This window comes from Fusarium vanettenii, assembly GCF_000151355.1.
Source record: "Fusarium vanettenii 77-13-4 chromosome 4 genomic scaffold NECHAsca_3_chr4_2_0, whole genome shotgun sequence".
NCBI classification, from domain to species: domain Eukaryota; kingdom Fungi; phylum Ascomycota; class Sordariomycetes; order Hypocreales; family Nectriaceae; genus Fusarium; species Fusarium vanettenii.
In genome coordinates, this window is record NW_003315879.1 from 1,634,964 (window position 1) to 1,652,186 (window position 17,223).

Below are 17,223 nucleotides of genomic sequence, written 5' to 3' on the forward strand. Positions count from 1 at the left end.
TTATTCAAATCCCAACCGATCGAGCCTTCCCAACATGATTGCCTTTCGGCATGCATCCATTGTCATCAAACTTTTTCGTCAATTTGCGGCCCATCAGCTAACATAAATAGGCATCATGTCCGACTACGTTCATTACCTCCGCACCCTTCCGACTCCTTCTCCTCTGCAGACCTTCGCGAGTTCCTTCGGAAAAGCAGCAGATCAAGACCGAGACCGAGATCCCGTCCTCAACAGAACTTCGTCAGCCAATCGTGGCAATCGGCAGATCATCGACGAAGCAGGAGTCTCCCCGTGGACTTTGAGGATAACATCCAATCATGGTCGAACCCTCGCCCGAACCATCTCCAACTCAACGCCCCTTACCACCAAGCCTCGAAGAGCAGCGGGACTATTACCTTGGCTTACCCAGCTGTCCAAAACTGGTCGCACGAAGCAGCACTACTCCATGGTCATCACAATATGACGGCTGGCCGATCCCCAAATGCCTCTATGTGGTTGGCGAGCATGCGATCGTGGAGCTCTGGAACGACGCGGATAGCTCCCTGCGAAGACAGATACTGCAGGTTGTCGATAAGGTTCATTGGACCGCTGTTGATGTGCTCCGAGTTGGATATGCCCGTGATAATGAATGGACTGGAGAAAAGTTTAGCCGTCCAGTGACTATCTTGATTTCTGTCAAGACGGGCTTGACCTTTGAGCAAGGCTATGATGTCGTCGTCGCCTGTAGCCGAATCTTACAGAGTCACAATCTCGATGATGTCCAGGTTGAGATGAAAGAGTCGGAAGTCACTCAGGCCGCATCGACACCGCCTCCAGCACCGCTACCAACACCAGCCGTATCGACATCGAGCCAAGCAACCTCCAGCCGGTTATTGCAATTCTCTTCCCAACCCCTCAGGCAACCAATAGACGCGAATGTGCTGCTCTCGGAGTATCTTGGATTATCGATAGCCCCATCCGATAACCCGAGACACGAAGGCACCAAGTGCCTTTACCTACAATGCGGCGCAAAAGTCTTTGCACTGACATGCCGACATGTTGTTTTCACGAACCTACACCCCAATACTAAGTATCAGCATGATGATACGACGATCCCGCACACAGTCATGCAGCCCGGCAATGGAACTTGGGCGAAGCTCATCAACTCTATCCCTGATGAGATCAATTCCAACAAAGAGTATCTCTATGAGTTGGAGGAGAAGTTCAACCACAATCTTTGGAAGGAGAATGCCGAACAACGAAGGCTCCAAACACTCATTCAGGTAGTCCAAACCCAACTGGATACAAATGAAGCCTTGAAGGAAAGGCTCGCAGAGTGGGATAACCCTTCATCGCGGATTTTTGGGCACGCCACATTCTCGCCAGCCTATAGCCTTGGATCAATCCAGGGTAGGGAGGGGAAACGACTAAGAGACTGGGCATTGATAGAACTGCACCAGGAGAAGCATGCTACCCCTCTGACCTCCTTACTGAACAGAATTTATATTGGGTCGGGCGGTCGGGGGTTGATCCAGGATCAGTCACTTGAATGGACCCATATCCGGCAGTCTCTAATCTACTATGAGCATGGTGTGCTTGTTTGGGGCACCATTCCGGAGACCGAAATGCTAGGTCCCCGGTCTCGCACAGTTGATGGCGAAAAGGGCATTTTCGTTCTTAAATATGGTCCGACAACTGGGCTTACGACTGGGATCGCCAATCCGGTCAAGTCTCTCATGAGGTCGCCTCATCCCGATGGTGAATATAGATCCGAAGAGTGGTGCGTTATAGGGCATGGACGAGAGTTCAGCCGGACAGCTTTTTCAGGCGATGGCGATTCTGGAAGTTGTGTGTTTGACATTCAGGGCCGTATCGGTGGAATGTTGATAGGTGGATTGGCCAGAAAGGACTCCGGGACCCACGATGTGACATATGTTACCCCGATGGAGTGGCTGTTGGAAGACATTAGGAGACATGGTTATGATGTAGAGGAGTTGTGATTGCCGCGTACAGAACGCCAAAACGAAGGGGCTCAGAAAGATATTCTCTAAGGATTCCAATAAAAATATCATAAATTTGTTAAAGAAGTTATGTAAAACTTTGAGAATTTTATCTAAGCCCTTAGCTACTCTCTCTAAATCCTCTTCTAAATTGGCACTCCGTTCTGTCTGGAGTAAAAGCTGACATTCATTGACAGTTCAGTCAACAGTACATCTAGTATCCAGATGGCTACTTGTCTCAATGGATGTATCTGCCTACCTACTTCCGCTGCCAGACACCTTCCTCATCACGGGCAGTTGCTCCTTTTTCACATCACCCACGACAAAATTCTTTCCTTCCCTCCAGCCTCTGCTCCTCTCTGTTCCTCGACTCTTCCTTCAACAATTTCAACAATTTCTCCAGAGCCTTGCCGTGGACAACACAAAAACAGCCTCCCAAGATGGCAGCATCTGGGCTCTCTGACGCTCAGCACGAAAGAGACAAGATCGCTGCACTTCAGAGTTCCATTCGGCGCATCTCCTTCGAGAATGATGATTTCAGCGGGCCCGCACGCGACGTCTGGGGCAGCCGTCTCCTCTCGTCCATGAGTGACTCCCTCCATTGCAGCTTCGTACAGGTTGTTAAAAACAGTAGATCCTCACTAACATCCATGCTAGCAGCCTGGGAACCGAGCGAACCATGGACCATCTTGCCAAATTCTGTCAATCTCTTCTTGGAATGCTCCCCCGCAAAGTTGCTTCCCTCGGAACTGCCTGCCGTGGACTTCGCAGCATCTACCAGTGGGCCAAACTCAACTTCCCAGGATGGGTTCTGACAGATAGAGACGCCCACTAATTGTGTATGTTAACTGTTTGGTTGATGTGCCTCAACTAACTGGTGTGACTTCAGCAATGACAATGATGACACTTGCCCATGACGGTGTATTGCTCGATGACCACAGTGCTGATGGGGAAAAGTTGCTTGTGGCAATGTAACTCACACACAAGATGATCACAGGTTTCCTACAGAAGGCGATTGACTACGGCGCTGATGTGTGGGACTACCGTCTGCATTCTCTCATGGCTGTCGTGCTCCTGGTTACAACAGGAGCCAAAGCTGCTGATATGCTACGTGTGAACGAGTGGAAAGGCACTACCGATAACAGGTGTCTGCTCTGGGAACACATCAAGATTTATGAGGATCGTACCACTGGTTTCCTCCGCGCAGACATACAATTCGAGTTCTGCCAAAATTCCAGGTATGGAGAGCTCAATGGCAATCATGATCCGCGTGCTGACTCGAACCAGCCAACGCCCAAGCGTTCGATGCATCAGCCATCTATATGAACTGCGAGATCCTTCTTGCGATCATGTATGCCCTGCCAAGCTCCTTTTGGTCTGGGCACTCCGTACTGGTGCCGTCCACGAACAATCCTGGGAAGAGCTTAAGGCCGCCATCATCAACCACCCCGACAAAACGGTTATCTGGACCAGACCTGGGATGCCCGTATTCGTTTCCTCCACATCAGCAAAAATCGGAAATTTTCGAAACGAAGTATCCGCAGACCGCAGCTCCGTGTTCACTTGGCTCTCTCAGGTGGCTCAATCCTGTGATGACGAAGTCATTGGGCCCAAAGCGCCCAAGAGAACACGAACCTCGAAGGATGAAGGGAAGCCTGCGACAGATCAATTCAAGGAGCCTGCATCCGATGCCCACAACAATCTTGCCCTAGATGATGACGAGCAGCCCTCGCTCCTCGTGGTTAACGCAAGATCAAACGTGTCCAGCCGCTTGTCTCTGATCGATGCTAGTTTCTCTGAGGATCTCTGCCTCCTCGAGGCTGCTAATTAAGTACCGGGTACTGTTGTCCAGCTTCTTGTTGAGGTGGATAAGTGTCGGTTGGCAGTTGGGGGGTAGTCCACGAACGCCGCGCGCCTTTGGCAATCCTTCAAGACATTCCGTACAATGTTTATATTAATTTAGGAAAAAACCTTCTTAGATTCATCCCAATCCTGACCTTCATCATCATAACTTGGAACAAATTTAGGAAGAGAAATCCATAATATCATCATAAATCGGCTCTCTTTCTCACCGCCATTGATGCTGTGATGACATCCCAAGAGAGTCAGCGTGTACTCACACAATTATATCCCGTCAGAACTACATGATCTAAGATGAGGTCCATATCGACGAAGATATCATCATCTCCATTGAACTCACCATGTCGACGACCAATACCATCGCAGACGACCGTCAGACACGCCGGCTCAACTATGTCGCAGCTATACGAGTTGGTCGCCAACTAACCAATCAGCTTAAAGCCCCTGGTTTGATATCGCCAGTGATGATCCATGCCTCTCGTATATTGGGTGCCTAGTCGATAATCACATGGCTAGACTTGAAGAAGTCGCAGAACGTTGCGGTGAAAGCAGCAATACACCGTGGTGTGGTGGCGACTGTTCCGTGCCTTTGGGTCAAAGAAGGCGATGGGGATAAGCGTCGCTATCTCTCACATAGTGGCTGTCTCGTCGACGATTATAAGGTCAGGCTTGAGGAAGTCACAGAATATTGCGGTGAAAGCAGCAAGTGGTGTGGTGACGACTGTGCCACCGAGCGCCCTAAGGAAATCTGCGTACACGTCCTTGAGACGCGACTTCGCGTAATAGTTGTCCATGTTGTCAGCGACAGCTTTTCTCGACATGATCATCGAGAGCAGGGCACTGGTCTATGTTCTTCTTGAAGGACTCGATTGCAAGAGAGTGAAGCGAAGAACACCCAATGGCTCTGTCGTCTCTGTAGCCTTCCATTTCCCATGGGAGGTCCAACCGTCTGGTGTCAATCAATGAAATTCTAGACCAGAGCTGTGCTTGAAAATTTCGAGGAGGCGTTCATCGGCATCCTCGATCTCGCTGTTGTTGCTGTTCGTTGTTGACGTCTAGCAAGACATGTAACCAGCCAGTGGTTTTTCGCTTCATGCGAAACAAAAGAGTAGCTCGATCTTGGTCTTGGTCTTGTGTCCAACCCCGCCATGTCGGTCACCGATATCATCGTGAATATGGCCTCTGCCAATACCGTCGCTGATCTGAGGATCAGGGCGAGGCTCGGGCGAGGCAGGTTGTAATTCGGGGGTGGGAGGCAAAAAGATGTCACCCACGGGCGTCAAATCTTCAGGGTCAGAAGGGCCGGGGCTGCAGGGCAAAAGAGGTAGCTCCTTGGGCTCGAGAGAGTTGGCGCGACGGGGCGTGAGGAACAAGGCCCGGGGGGGGGGGAGAGGAGACGAATATTCTCTAGAGAATAGAAGAGGAGGAAGATCCTAGGGGAGTCAGCGCCAGAGGGAGTGATCAAAGTAAGCCCGAGAGTGATGGAAGGAAATGAATGTGTTTTCAAGAACCGTGGCCTCAGAAAACCATCTTCTTGCTCTTGTTCTTTCCATTTTCATGGGGTTGTCCAAAATTCCTTCAGCAACTTTGGGTAAGTCTATGCTTTTGGACCTTTAATTGCGAAACGCTGACATGAGAGAGGTGGTGAGAATGGGAGGTGGTAGGAATTTCCACTATCATGGTGTCGTAGAGAAGTCCTATGAAAGAATCTTTAGGTATGCTACTGCTCCCAAACTCTCTGATCGGGATTCCAGGCCCAAGGCTCCCAAGACTCGAATTGACTTGAACATATCGAGGCAGCGATAGCAACCATGACCGAACAGCAGCGCGTGTGTCTTGGACGCATCGCTCCCCGTTTCCCGCAGATCAAGCACTACGGCCTCAATGCATATTACTCCCAGATTCGATACCCTCCATCAGGGGGTCGCCTCAAAGTTTATCACCGGTGCAGTGAATACGACATCTACGAACTTGTGTTGTGTTGATGAGAGACCATGTCAATGCAATGCTGAGGTGGATTTGATGTGCCATGGCAGCAAATGCAACCAAACTAAACGTGACCAAAAAACCCATATTGTTCCTTTACCAAAAATCCTACGCTGTAGAACTACTCGGCATACCGAGAAGTAGTACTTGCGCTTTGCCTAGTCATTCAACAAATGTCCATCCCTTCCATCGTGTCCATTTTCCCACACAAACTCCTTCATCTGTTGTGTGACTTGTCTACCCTTTCTCTGGAACACAGGCTAAGAGGTCAAGTGTGTCGAGGTTCCGTCAAGGTCCAGGGTTTCGGTGCAGTCTGCGTAAACTGGTGGGCTGTCTGTCACCGATTAGCATGTTTTCTACAATCATCATCTCAAGGTTTCTTACCGGCAGCAAAGAGAAATTGAATGCGAAGAAGAGGAGAAGATCAGAGGGGAGGAGAGTCAATGCCGAACCGGTACCTCAGGTCTGTGCTAAGCAACCCAGCAGTTGATAGAGGTCTGGTCGGAGAGACAGAGACATGGTGACGGTTACCCTGATTGAATGGTCAGTTAAGTGAGTCAGAGGAGAGAGGGGAAGATACTTTAGGTCTTACCTTGACGGATCAGTGAAGATCTGAGAGTGAGGAGAGAGGCGAGTCGCCGAGAAGAGCGACTGGGGGGCATGGTGGAATGAACTTGAACACAACTCGGGTCTAGCAACACGACGTTTGGTCAAGTTCTCTCCGGATACCCATGGGAGCGAGCGACACATGATGGCAATTCCACTGTTACAAAGTTAGTTGAGCGAACCGAGACAGCAAAGGAAACATTTGAAGTCTTACCTTGGGACTTGGCCAAGATGTGAGGTGAGAGGGTGTACCAGAACACAAGGGCAAGGGACGGTAAATATAGGTCTGGTCCGATTGGATGTATCCATCAAGCCGTTGCACCATGGAACTGGAAGAGACCTCTCCATTGTTCTCGTTCACCAAGGGTGCGCACTCCCACTCATCGTCGTCAAGAGAGTCGAACTGTTCTTTCATGATAAGTTCCGCTTCATAGAACTCCTCAGCAGAGATCAAACTGGATGGGAAACAGGTGGCCGAGGGATTACCACAGATGGAGAAAGTTGAGAATTCTTGCACATCTGCTGGCGGCGACGGAGAGCTTCGCGGAACAAACCAGGAAAACAGAAAACAGAAACTCAGGGAAACTCGTAAAGTCAGATGACGGGTAGGCTGGGTGCAAGTCGTTTGATATAGTTTGCATTCGAAATGAAAGAGTCCCAACACCAACCCGTGAGGGAAGGCAACATGGTGAAGGGTGAGGAAAATCTGTCAAATCGCCCGCCGCGTCCGGGCAGACGCCCCGTCCCGGTGCAAATGAATTGCATGGGGTCACCACAGGCGAAATGGACGCATCTGGGTGCAGTGTTGCTTTGTGTAGCCATCCAGTGATTCAGAGACGTCCAGAGACAGAGAATCCTTGGGTAACCGCGTAGTCTTGGCTTTTATAAAGGTCATCCGGGACCTAAGGCAGGGAGGGAGGGAGAGAGTCGTAGGGGGCAAAGGTCTATGAATGACCGATGGGGAGAACTGCGCATGATGACGGCTTCATTGTCGAGGGTTAGTGGGAATCCAAAGATAGAGAGGAGAAGACAGGTCAAGTCTTACCTTGGGGAACCAGTCAAGATGTGAGAGAGACGCGTGAGGAAAGGGAGAAGCGAGAAAGGTGAGAGGCAAGGAGCGAGATCTCGTCGATGACCTAGCCGTAGGAGAGACACATGATGGCGGTTCTGCTGTTGAGAGGATCAGTCAAGCGAACCTGAATATGAGGGGATCTCGGGTCTTACCTTGGAGAATCGGCCAAGATGTGAAGATGTTGGGAGTGTCAGGTGGTTGTTTCCACGAAAGTGGAGGTAGTTTGAGAATTCTTGTCAGCATCTTTGGGTAGGTCTATGCTAGGTGACCCGCCTCTCTAAAAGAGGTCTGATGGATGCAGCAACAGGGATCAGGTCTGTGCTGGCAGCCGTGGCTTTTATAAGGTCATCCGGGACCTATGAGAGAGAGTGGGGGGAGGCGAGAGACGCGTGAAGAAAGGGAGAAGCGAGAGAGGTGAGAGGAAAGCGGCAAGATCTCGTCGATGACCTAGGCGTAGGAGAGACACATCATGGTGGTTCCGCTGTTTAGAGAGTCAATCAAATGCATCTAAAGAGAGAGAGACACCTTGAGTCTTACATTAGAGAACAAGCCGAGATGTGAGAGGAGTACGCGAGTGTGATACATGATGGCGGTTCCGCTGTTGAGAGGGTCAGTCAAGCGAACCTGAAGAAGAGAGAATCTCGGGTCTTACCTGGGGACTCGACCAAGATGCGTGTTTGTGCCGAAGCACAGGGTTGTTTTCCACAGTTGTGGGAGAGTTGAGGTTATTTGAAAACAGCCGCATTTACCCGTAGGTAGGTCTGCTACCATAAGACCTGGGGGGATGCAGCAACAGGGATCAGGTCTGTGCTAGCAGCCGTGGCTTTTATAAGGTCATCCGGGACCTATGGAGGAGATGAGGGAGGGAGAGGGATAAGGTGGCGGGCGCCTGAAGGCGCCGCGGATGTGAAGTTGTGTGCGTGAGGAAGAAGAAAGGAAGCGGAGGGGAGAAGATGGTGGGGTGGTGGTGATAAATATGTGCCAGGCAACCGCGCACAAAAAACAAAAACAAAAACAAAGAATTAGGGCAAGCTAGCGCGGTCAAGCTGTGCAGCAGAATGAGGCCAACAAGGTAGAAAATCGAGTGCGTGGTTGTCGGTCGTTTGCAGCTGTTCATCAGTGCCAGGAAAAGGGGGGCTGCCTGAGCGGCATCTCCCCTCCCAATCCGCCCCCGGTGGCTTCAGGCGAGCCCGGATTGCAAGGCAGTGAGTTGAAAAGCGAGCGGTTCATTTCGAGGTGTCCATTGTTCCGTACTACAATAGCAAAGAAACTTCTTCAAGAGTGACGATGAATCACCTGCCCCCTCACCCCTTTATTCATGGGTTCTTCAAGGTGAACGGCAACCTTACCAGCATGCCCCAATTGGCTCTCCCTAAGAGTAAATAACTGAAAAAGACCATTCATTGTCCTTGTTCCTCTTCATTTGATGTTGGTTGCCCGCGCGCTTGCTGGCATCATACATGATTGTGTCCGTCGTGTCCCGGTTTGGTCAATCGACATCGTGACTTGCGAGGAAACAGATCTGAAAACTGCACTGAGCTCTGTATGGCCAGCAGGAAACGCTACAAACGATATTCCGAATGCCTCCCTATAAAGCACACCCGTGCCCGGCTCGTCATTGCCCTGGCCCACAAACCAACCCCGTCCCTCCCTTCGGGACTCACTACACCTGCAACCGTGGGCGGTGATGGTCCTAATATGTACAACAAGCTTGACACTCTTGGTACTAAACAGTATAGCTGGATACTTTTCCCACAACAAATGACAAGCCTGGTGGCCCCGGCATCAAACACCGTCGGAAGAAGCTGATTACTTCACCATTACCCTCAACCCCGAGAATGCTCAAGAAATACGGATCAAACGTGTAAGATCTCGGAGTCTCTTACCGCCAACTCCTTGAAGTACTCCCCTCCAGCAAAGCCCCGCGACCCTTCGTCACAAAATCAGGTTACGTTTGCAACGGCTCTGGGGCACGGGGATGTCACGTACATTATTCGGACACTTGGCTAGTTAGAGATTAATCCCCATAGATAAACTAGACAACACGCTCTATGTCCCTGCATCCAGCTTAGCAACGGATGTGCGTAAAGTTGTTGCCAATTGCGTGGTATATGCTTGTCGCTCGCATCGAGCAAGCTACAACTTGTGCTGGCATCTGCTTGTTGTTTTAGACCCTCTCTTTTCCGCTTGCTTCGTCTGCTTTCACCTCTGTCGTCACTTTCCTATGGTTGATTGAAATTGGCTCCTAAAAACAGCTTCTAGCTACGTAGTTATGAATGCGTGTGATGTAGGCCCAGTTCCGGTAGTTCTTTGCCGTTATACATGAAAGTGTCGAGAATGTCATTCAGTCTGTTGTTTGCTGTCTTACAGGATAAACTGCATGCGTTGACCTGACTAGGGAACAACAATGGTAACCTCGTGTGGACTTCTGTTGGCCATAAACCCCTTCTCCGTCAACAATTAGAACAAGAGTCAAGAACGGGCCAAGAAATCTCAATGACTGCCTGCGAACCCGTAGCATAGTACCAGAGACAAGGGCGTTCCCTTGAGTGAGGACTCAAAGACAGTGAATACAGATGTTCTGCGACATGTCTCTGCGTTAACCCTTAGCCATAATTCGAGCGAGAATAGGTACTACGTATCAAGTGCATCTTGAGCATGTGTGATGGCCGCTCGCGAGCATCAATTGCTGGGTGGTCTAGGGTACTGGCGATTCAGCTGTCCTTGCTGTGAATGCTCTCATGTGTTACCCACGACTCAGGCGTCATTACTTGTTCACAGAGGGTCTTTACATTGTTGCGATAGAAACTTTGGATCTCGAATAGGAGAGACCCTGTACTCAGCAGGTAGATAAAAATGCTGAGGGAAGGTGCTTCCTGCCTGCCATGTGGAAAGCCGTTGCGCAGTGCCTAAAAATGGACAGCCCCACCCACTATTTTTGGACAACAGCGGCATGACTAAGCGCAAAACACCAAGCGCAGACATCGCGAAGCCAAAAATCCGGGCTGGGACGGGGGAAAAAGAAAAATTCCCCAAAAATCCAAAAAGATCGCAAAAAGCTAGCACTTCACCGTTTCGATCGGTGGTCCTCCGGGTTATGAGCCCGGCGCGCTTCCGCTGCGCCAAAGTGCTTTGTTGTTCGTTGAAGAGTGGTTGTTTAACCTGGTATATGATCTGTGGGTTTTGGTCCACTTGCGCGCCACCACGGCGCCTGAGTGGCTGATTCAGAGCTGCAGGCGCGAGCCAATGACTCACGTTTGAGTTCTGCCAGAAAAAAACTGGCCTAGAGGCCTCGGTTTCACCCAAATTGGTGTGTGAACGACCCTCAGGCTGATGAAGCGACCTTTGCATGATGGACAATAGTCTCGCTCCCATTACAGTCTGGTATTCTGAATGACGGTTGATATTGATCTCTTATTTGCCATGGCTATCCACCGAGACTCATATTGTAGGGCTGCATGAGCTGCATCCGAGTTCCTTTCAACTAACCCTCTTGTATGCTCTCCCTATCCTGGGCAATCACTATCGCCATGTGCAATTCAACATACTCTCGCATTCTCTCTTTTTATACAAGAATCCATGTTTGATTGGAATAAGGGAAATGAGTGTGGCCCTTCCAATATTTTTTAGACAACGTCATATCATGCTGATTGATCAGTTTGCCCGCACTCCCTCTCGTGGCGCAATTCGGGTGCATTGAGGCTATTCGCATACCAGCCATAGCCTGCGTAATGAGCAAGCAGTCTACCGGGTCTTTTCACGAGACTAAGCGTCAAACTATGACTAGGCCTGTTGGCCATATGTTCGACACACAGGTTCATTGCCCCCCTTCGCCAGTCTTTGCGACCTCGCCTTGAGCAATTGCCCAACTGACCATGCGACCGATGCCACTGAGGCCAAGGTTTAGTGTAAGAGGTCAGATTTTCTCCCTCCTTCTTTTTCCCTACTTCCCTCTGGGTTCGCAAAGAGAAGCTGCCACTGCTTTAATGGATTATACTAAGTCAATAAATGACCTAGAGATCCTAGTCCTCAGTCATTTGCTGTCATGATTTGGTCAATCCTGTCTCTTTCCTTACCATTCCTCGTGATCTTGATGTAAACTTTGGAGTTTTGGTCTGCCATTGTCACTGAGTTTGTAGACACCAAGTGTCAGCTTACCTGAGGCCAACCACAACACCCGGTTATTCCTGGGAGGTACAGCCTTGGGTATTTAACGCTGTCACCTTCATCGATCATTTTCAATGCTCATCTGCGATCTTTGATCTTCCGGGGTCTCGACTAGTTCCGGCTCGGTTCCGGCGAGTTCCTACGGCAGGGCGATCGGGGCTGAGGATCGGGTGTGGCCCCACCGCTACCCCGAGTCGTAATCCGGGCCAATAGCATGGATGGCTTTTTGATGCTCACCAGGCAAAAGACCATTATCAAAGGCCATTCTGCCTTCTTTCAAGCTGCATGACCAAAAGTACAGTACAGTACAGGATGCCTGAAAAGAGGCCAAGGCAACCTCCAGAAGGTTCGGGGCGGGGCTGCCGGTTTGTTTGTGTCGCTGTTTGCCTGGCTCATGACCAGGCTTTGGGTAACGATACTTTCAGGGACTTGAGACGAGTACGAAGGGTCCATGCATGGATATTGAAGGTGAGGGGGCTTGGAGAGGGATGTGGTTTTCAACCACAAGATGTTTGCCATGCCACAGCTTATTTCAAAGTCTAGCTGGATATGAGATCGGCAAGGTGGTAGAAAAACCTTTTACACCCTAAATCTAGACACACAAAGAACCTCAAAAATGCATCAGCTAAAGAGTCAGGTACCTTTTGGCAGACCAGGTACAGTACCTGTAGACACATCGCGGGCGAAAAGTGAACGAATCAGTGAAACATGGTTGCTCCGGGGCCGGGGGGGCCTCGTAGGTTGGGCGCCTTCTGGCCCAAAGAGAAGAGACGGCGGCGCGCGTGTGGCTTCTAACAAGAGGGTGCGGGGCCATTTAATCGGACCCTGCGGCTGGAGAGAAAAAAATGGAAGAACTTCTGGCCACTGCCGCAGTCTTTCTTGGGGCCGCGGGATGGGGAATCGGAGGCGTTTTGGCAGGGGACCGTGTTAGTGAGGTACCTGCACAGCCTTGTCATGACGCCTGTGGGAGCCTGGGTTAGGTTCTTTGGCTTGGGGGGGAGTGTGTGGTGTAAGCGCCTGCTTACGGGAGCTGAGATTGAAGCTGAGGAGTGAGGAAGATGCTGGAAAAGGGGGCAATAGAGGAGAATAGATAGAGTAATGGATTGATACAGATTACGGACAAGAAATAGGCTGAATACTTGGACTCCTCGTAGCATCAACTCGGCTTTGATAACCCAACTCCTCCGAGGCCCGCCAGTGTGGTACGCCTAACCAAGTCCCTCGTACCAAGGCCCAGGTCGTGCATTATCAGCACCGCCACAGAATCGACATTCTTCCACACAATTCCATGAGGTGCACGCTTCGCCGGCCGGCGACCCTTCCTTGCGCCTGCTCCCGCTCGCTCACTCGTTGCAGCCTCCCTTTCTTCTCAAAAGCCGTCCCTCATCAATCCTCAGCGCCTTACCCTGACCTCGACATCAAAAGTCGTTGCTCAACATCTCCTCTCTTCTTGTCGCGCGACTCTCTTCTCTTGTTGCCTTTTATTCATCAAAGGCTGAAGCGCTTCATCTAATCGATCCAACGCCTCCATCGTCGTCGAATCGCCCTCGCCCTCCACTTCCCCGATTTTCGTCCACTCAGGAAAAGAGAGCCAACCCGTGCAACTTCTCGCTGCTGCCCCGCCGTCGGAAACTCGAGATAAACCCTTTTTTTCCGGGAACAAGGTACGAACATATAATACCTACGTTGCATCGCAAAGGCGTGTTCAGTCTCTGCGCTTTGATGCAATTTTCTTCTTTTGGCAACTTGACTTTGCGTTTGCCGCGCGCGCAAACTCGGAAGCCTCTTTGTCTGCTTTGTTTGGAGCTTTACTAATACTTAACCCCCCAGCCCTTCCCTCTTCTCGCCGACAACAACTTGAAATCCTTCCACAACACAACAAAACACACACAACACCGCCAACATGGTCAAGGAAACCAAGTTCTACGATACCCTGGGGGTAAGCATCTCCCTCTATGTTAGCCATCTGGCCTTGCGCTAAAACATTCTACTAGGTTTCCCCAACTGCCACTGAGCAAGAGCTCAAGAAGGCCTACAAGACCGGTGCCTTGAAATACCACCCTGGTACGTCCCTTGAAACTAGCCCTTGCGTCACCAGCACCTAACATTTCACAGACAAGAATGCGCACAACCCCGCCGCAGAGGAAAAGTTCAAGGAAATCTCCCACGCCTACGAAATTCTCTCCGATTCACAGAAGCGCCAGATCTATGATCAATATGGCGAGGCCGGCCTCGAGGGCGGTGCCGGTGGTGGTGGCATGGCCGCTGAGGATCTGTTTGCCCAGTTCTTCGGCGGAGGCGGCTTTGGAGGAGGTCTTGGCGGCATGTTTGGAGGCGGCGGCATGAACCGTGGTCCTCCCAAGGCCCGAACCATCCACCACACTCACAAGGTCTCCCTCGAGGACATCTACCGCGGCAAGATCTCCAAGCTGGCTCTCCAAAGGTCCATCATCTGCCCCAAGTGCGAGGGTCTTGGTGGCAAGGAGGGCGCTGTCAAGCGCTGCCCTGGCTGTGATGGCCACGGTATGAAGACCATGATGCGCCAGATGGGTCCCATGATCCAGCGATTCCAGACTGTCTGCCCCGACTGCAACGGAGAGGGTGAGATCATCAAGGAGAAGGACCGATGCAAACAGTGCAACGGAAAGAAGACTACCGTCGACCGCAAGGTCCTCCACGTCCACGTCGACAAGGGTGTTAGAAGCGGCACCAAGGTCGAGTTCCGAGGTGAGGGTGACCAAGCGCCTGGTGTCCAGGCTGGCGATGTCGTTTTCGAGATTGAGCAGAAGCCTCACGCCCGCTTCACCCGTCGGGAAGACGACCTGCTCTATGTTTGCGACATTGAGCTCATCACTGCCCTTGCTGGTGGTACCATCTACGTTGAACACCTCGACGACCGGTGGCTCGCCATTGATATTCTCCCTGGTGAGGCCATTGCTCAAGGTTCGTACTCAATTCCTCATGTGCCCCAAATGTGTTCCAAGCTGACCCTTCCAGATGCTGTCAAGATGGTTCGTGGTCAGGGTATGCCTTCTCCTAGGCACCACGACTTCGGGAACATGTACATCCGATTTAACGTCAAGTTCCCCGAGAAGAACTGGACCGAGGACCCCGAGGTCTTTGAGGCCCTCCGGAAGGTTCTTCCCCCGCCAGCTGTCCAGAACATTCCTCCTCCCGATGCCATGTCGGAGCCCGCCAGCCTCGAGGATCTCGACAATCAGGCCCAGACCAGAGTCTTTGGTAACTCTGACGGTATGATGGATGATGATGACGAGGATGGCCACCCCGGTGGTGAGCGCGTGCAGTGCGCCTCGCAGTAAGCCAACTGTGACTGAGCCAGCACTCCACTCGAGTGCAGCAACAACTCTCGACGCCAAAGCGGCGTCGGCTGCCAAATCGTCGTCCTTCAACTAGGAACACAAAACATGACTTGTGTGGGACGACAGCGCAGCTGAGGAAGGGCGTTGACGAGCCGATCAGCGTCGCCTAATCATTCAATGATACCATAACGAGCGGAGGATATAGTCTGTGCAGTGATGGTGTTCACGCGAGGCTACCGGGGAGGGATGAGCCGAGGAGGAGCTGAGTGGACGTTGTCACGCACTTTTAGGATCGTGTTTCGGGGTCGTGGGAGCATTTGATCTGACTGGGAGGCGTTTTGAGGTCATAGACGATTAAATGAATTTGGTAGTTGCAGACGTAGACCACGAACATGATGATTTGATTTTCAGTTCTTTCAGTCTGAATCACACGTGAAGCTTGTAAAGTTGATTATAACTATTGAATGCGTATCTTTTAATTTTGTTGTGTGATGCCATTACTCCGCAACTTCTGCATCCGCCATCACCTCTGTACCCTGTGCTTCACCCTGCTCTTCCTCCTGTTCCGACTGCTTTCTTAGATTCTCTGTATTATACAGCAAGCTCTTAACCACCTTTTTCTCAACATCGAGCTCCGCAGCCTCGACATCCTCATCGCTCACAAGGGCCGTTGTGCTTGTGGCGAGCTTCTCATCAGTCATGGTCAAAGAGTAGATGGCTAGACTCTTTGCCTTGGTAGGATCGCTGGGATCGAGAGCGGCGATGATCTTGGGTGACTCATCACCACTGGCGGGCTTGACGGCGAGGTCGAGGGGGTTGCCGGGGACTTGGATGATTGCAGGGTGGTTGAGGGTGTTTTCTTGGGTAAGCTGCCATGAAAAGATTGCCGGGATGCTATTACAGTCAGTACATGTCAAATACAATATCAATCAGAAAACTTACCCCTCGCAAATGGCCAGGATGTAAACGAGGTCAGTTCCCTCATGTGGGAATACCAACGTGGAGAGGCTCAAGACGGCCACCTTGGTCAAATCCGGCAAAATCTCCTGAGCCAAAGACAAGATGCTCTTCCGTGACAGAAGCTTGCTAGCCTTCCAGTCCCACACGAACAAGTCCTCATCACCACCTCCCGACACGAGCACATCCCCACGAGGGACAGGAACCGTCATTGAGCTGATAAACTCCTTGTGGCCGAAGCAAAACCCCTCAATGACATATGCCTGAGGAATGTATCTTGATACTCTGATGTGCTCATCGCGGTCACCGGTGATGATGTATCGTCGTCCCTCGCTCTCGGCGATGGCAAGCGAGGTCAACATGGAGACGTGTCCAAGCAGGAGACTGATTTCGAAGCTGGGAACTTCAGTCTTGGATTCAGACTCGGCCTTGGTTCGGGTGGCAAGCTCCATCTGACGTTGCTGGTTGTTAAGAGCACGCAGGTTGCGCTTGGAGTGAACCGTGGTGGCATTGGCAGAAGGCTTGTAGGCGGGCTTGGCTGGCCCAGGAGTAGAGGGCTGAGAGACGGCGGTTTGAGATTCGGGATCATAGAGGAGAGGGAGAGCGTAGACATCGCCAAATTTGTCGGCGCAGATGATCTGGGAATCTGGTCCAATGGCTACATCACTAGGACGCTTGGGCATGGTTCTAAGCGGTGTCAACTTATGAATGCCACGTCCTTTCTGGGTTCAACATACCGTTTGCTCAGTTGAGTGAGATTGCCCTTTCCGTCATTCTCAAAAACCCAGATGGCCTTGTCGTGTCCTGTGATGGCTAGAACATGAGATCCGTCGCTCGTGCTCGTCAAGTGAGTAATGACAGGGCGATCCGGAACTCGTGAGATGTTGTGCTCCTTGTTCCGTGGCTGATTCCTGTTTTTACTCTTCTTTCCTCCCTTCTTCTTCCCTGAAGCCTGCTTGTCGGGATCTTCTTGCTCGGTCTCCTTGACTGCTTCGTCCTTTGGCTCTTCAACCTTTTGTCGCTTAGCTGGTGGCTCATCGTTGGCTTCTCCTTCGGCAACGGTAGGTTCCTGGCTCACAGGCTTCTCACTTGAGGCCTCATCTGAGATGGCCTTGACAGCAGCATCTACTTTGTCGACGTCGGGATGCTTCCATGTCGATAGGTGAGCACCATCGTCCAGGCTGAATGAGTGAATCTTTCCTCCCCGCGCGGCAAATAGAACACTGCCACTGACGTGGACAACATTGTACGGAATCTTCATCTTGAACCAGACAAA

The 17,223-nt window shown here is 51.2% G+C and overlaps 3 protein-coding genes across 3 annotated transcripts; 2 read left to right on the top strand and 1 right to left on the bottom strand.

Annotated features, from left to right (window-relative positions):
* Window positions 1–2,966: 2,966 nt before the first annotated feature.
* NECHADRAFT_79054 (uncharacterized protein) lies at window positions 2,967–3,810 on the top strand (the record flags this gene model as incomplete). The annotated part of the gene is made up of 2 exons (XM_003051666.1): window positions 2,967–3,217; window positions 3,267–3,810. 2 exons carry the CDS (start codon window positions 2,967–2,969, stop codon window positions 3,808–3,810), a joined length of 795 nt encoding a protein of 264 aa, XP_003051712.1.
* A 9,260-nt stretch (window positions 3,811–13,070) lies between these two features.
* Window positions 13,071–15,401, top strand: NECHADRAFT_68376 (uncharacterized protein). The gene is made up of 5 exons (XM_003051667.1): window positions 13,071–13,334; window positions 13,501–13,609; window positions 13,665–13,734; window positions 13,786–14,613; window positions 14,668–15,401. Exons 2-5 carry the CDS (start codon window positions 13,574–13,576, stop codon window positions 14,988–14,990), a joined length of 1,257 nt encoding a protein of 418 aa, XP_003051713.1. The 5' UTR covers window positions 13,071–13,334; window positions 13,501–13,573; the 3' UTR covers window positions 14,991–15,401.
* Window positions 15,402–15,487: 86 nt separating this feature from the next.
* NECHADRAFT_79056 (uncharacterized protein) lies at window positions 15,488–17,208 on the bottom strand (the record flags this gene model as incomplete). The annotated part of the gene is made up of 3 exons (XM_003052110.1): window positions 15,488–15,884; window positions 15,933–16,634; window positions 16,685–17,208. The coding sequence occupies 3 exons, from the start codon at window positions 17,206–17,208 to the stop codon at window positions 15,488–15,490; spliced, it is 1,623 nt and encodes a 540-aa protein (XP_003052156.1).
* Between the last annotated feature and the right edge of the window lie 15 nt (window positions 17,209–17,223).

Coding starts and splice junctions, on each gene's coding strand:
- NECHADRAFT_68376 (XM_003051667.1), top strand. CDS start 13,574: ATGGTCAAGGAAACCAAGTTCTACGATACCCTGGGG. Junction 13,610..13,664: donor AGTTCTACGATACCCTGGGG/GTAAGCATCTCC, acceptor ACATTCTACTAG/GTTTCCCCAACTGCCACTGA. Junction 14,614..14,667: donor TGGTGAGGCCATTGCTCAAG/GTTCGTACTCAA, acceptor TGACCCTTCCAG/ATGCTGTCAAGATGGTTCGT.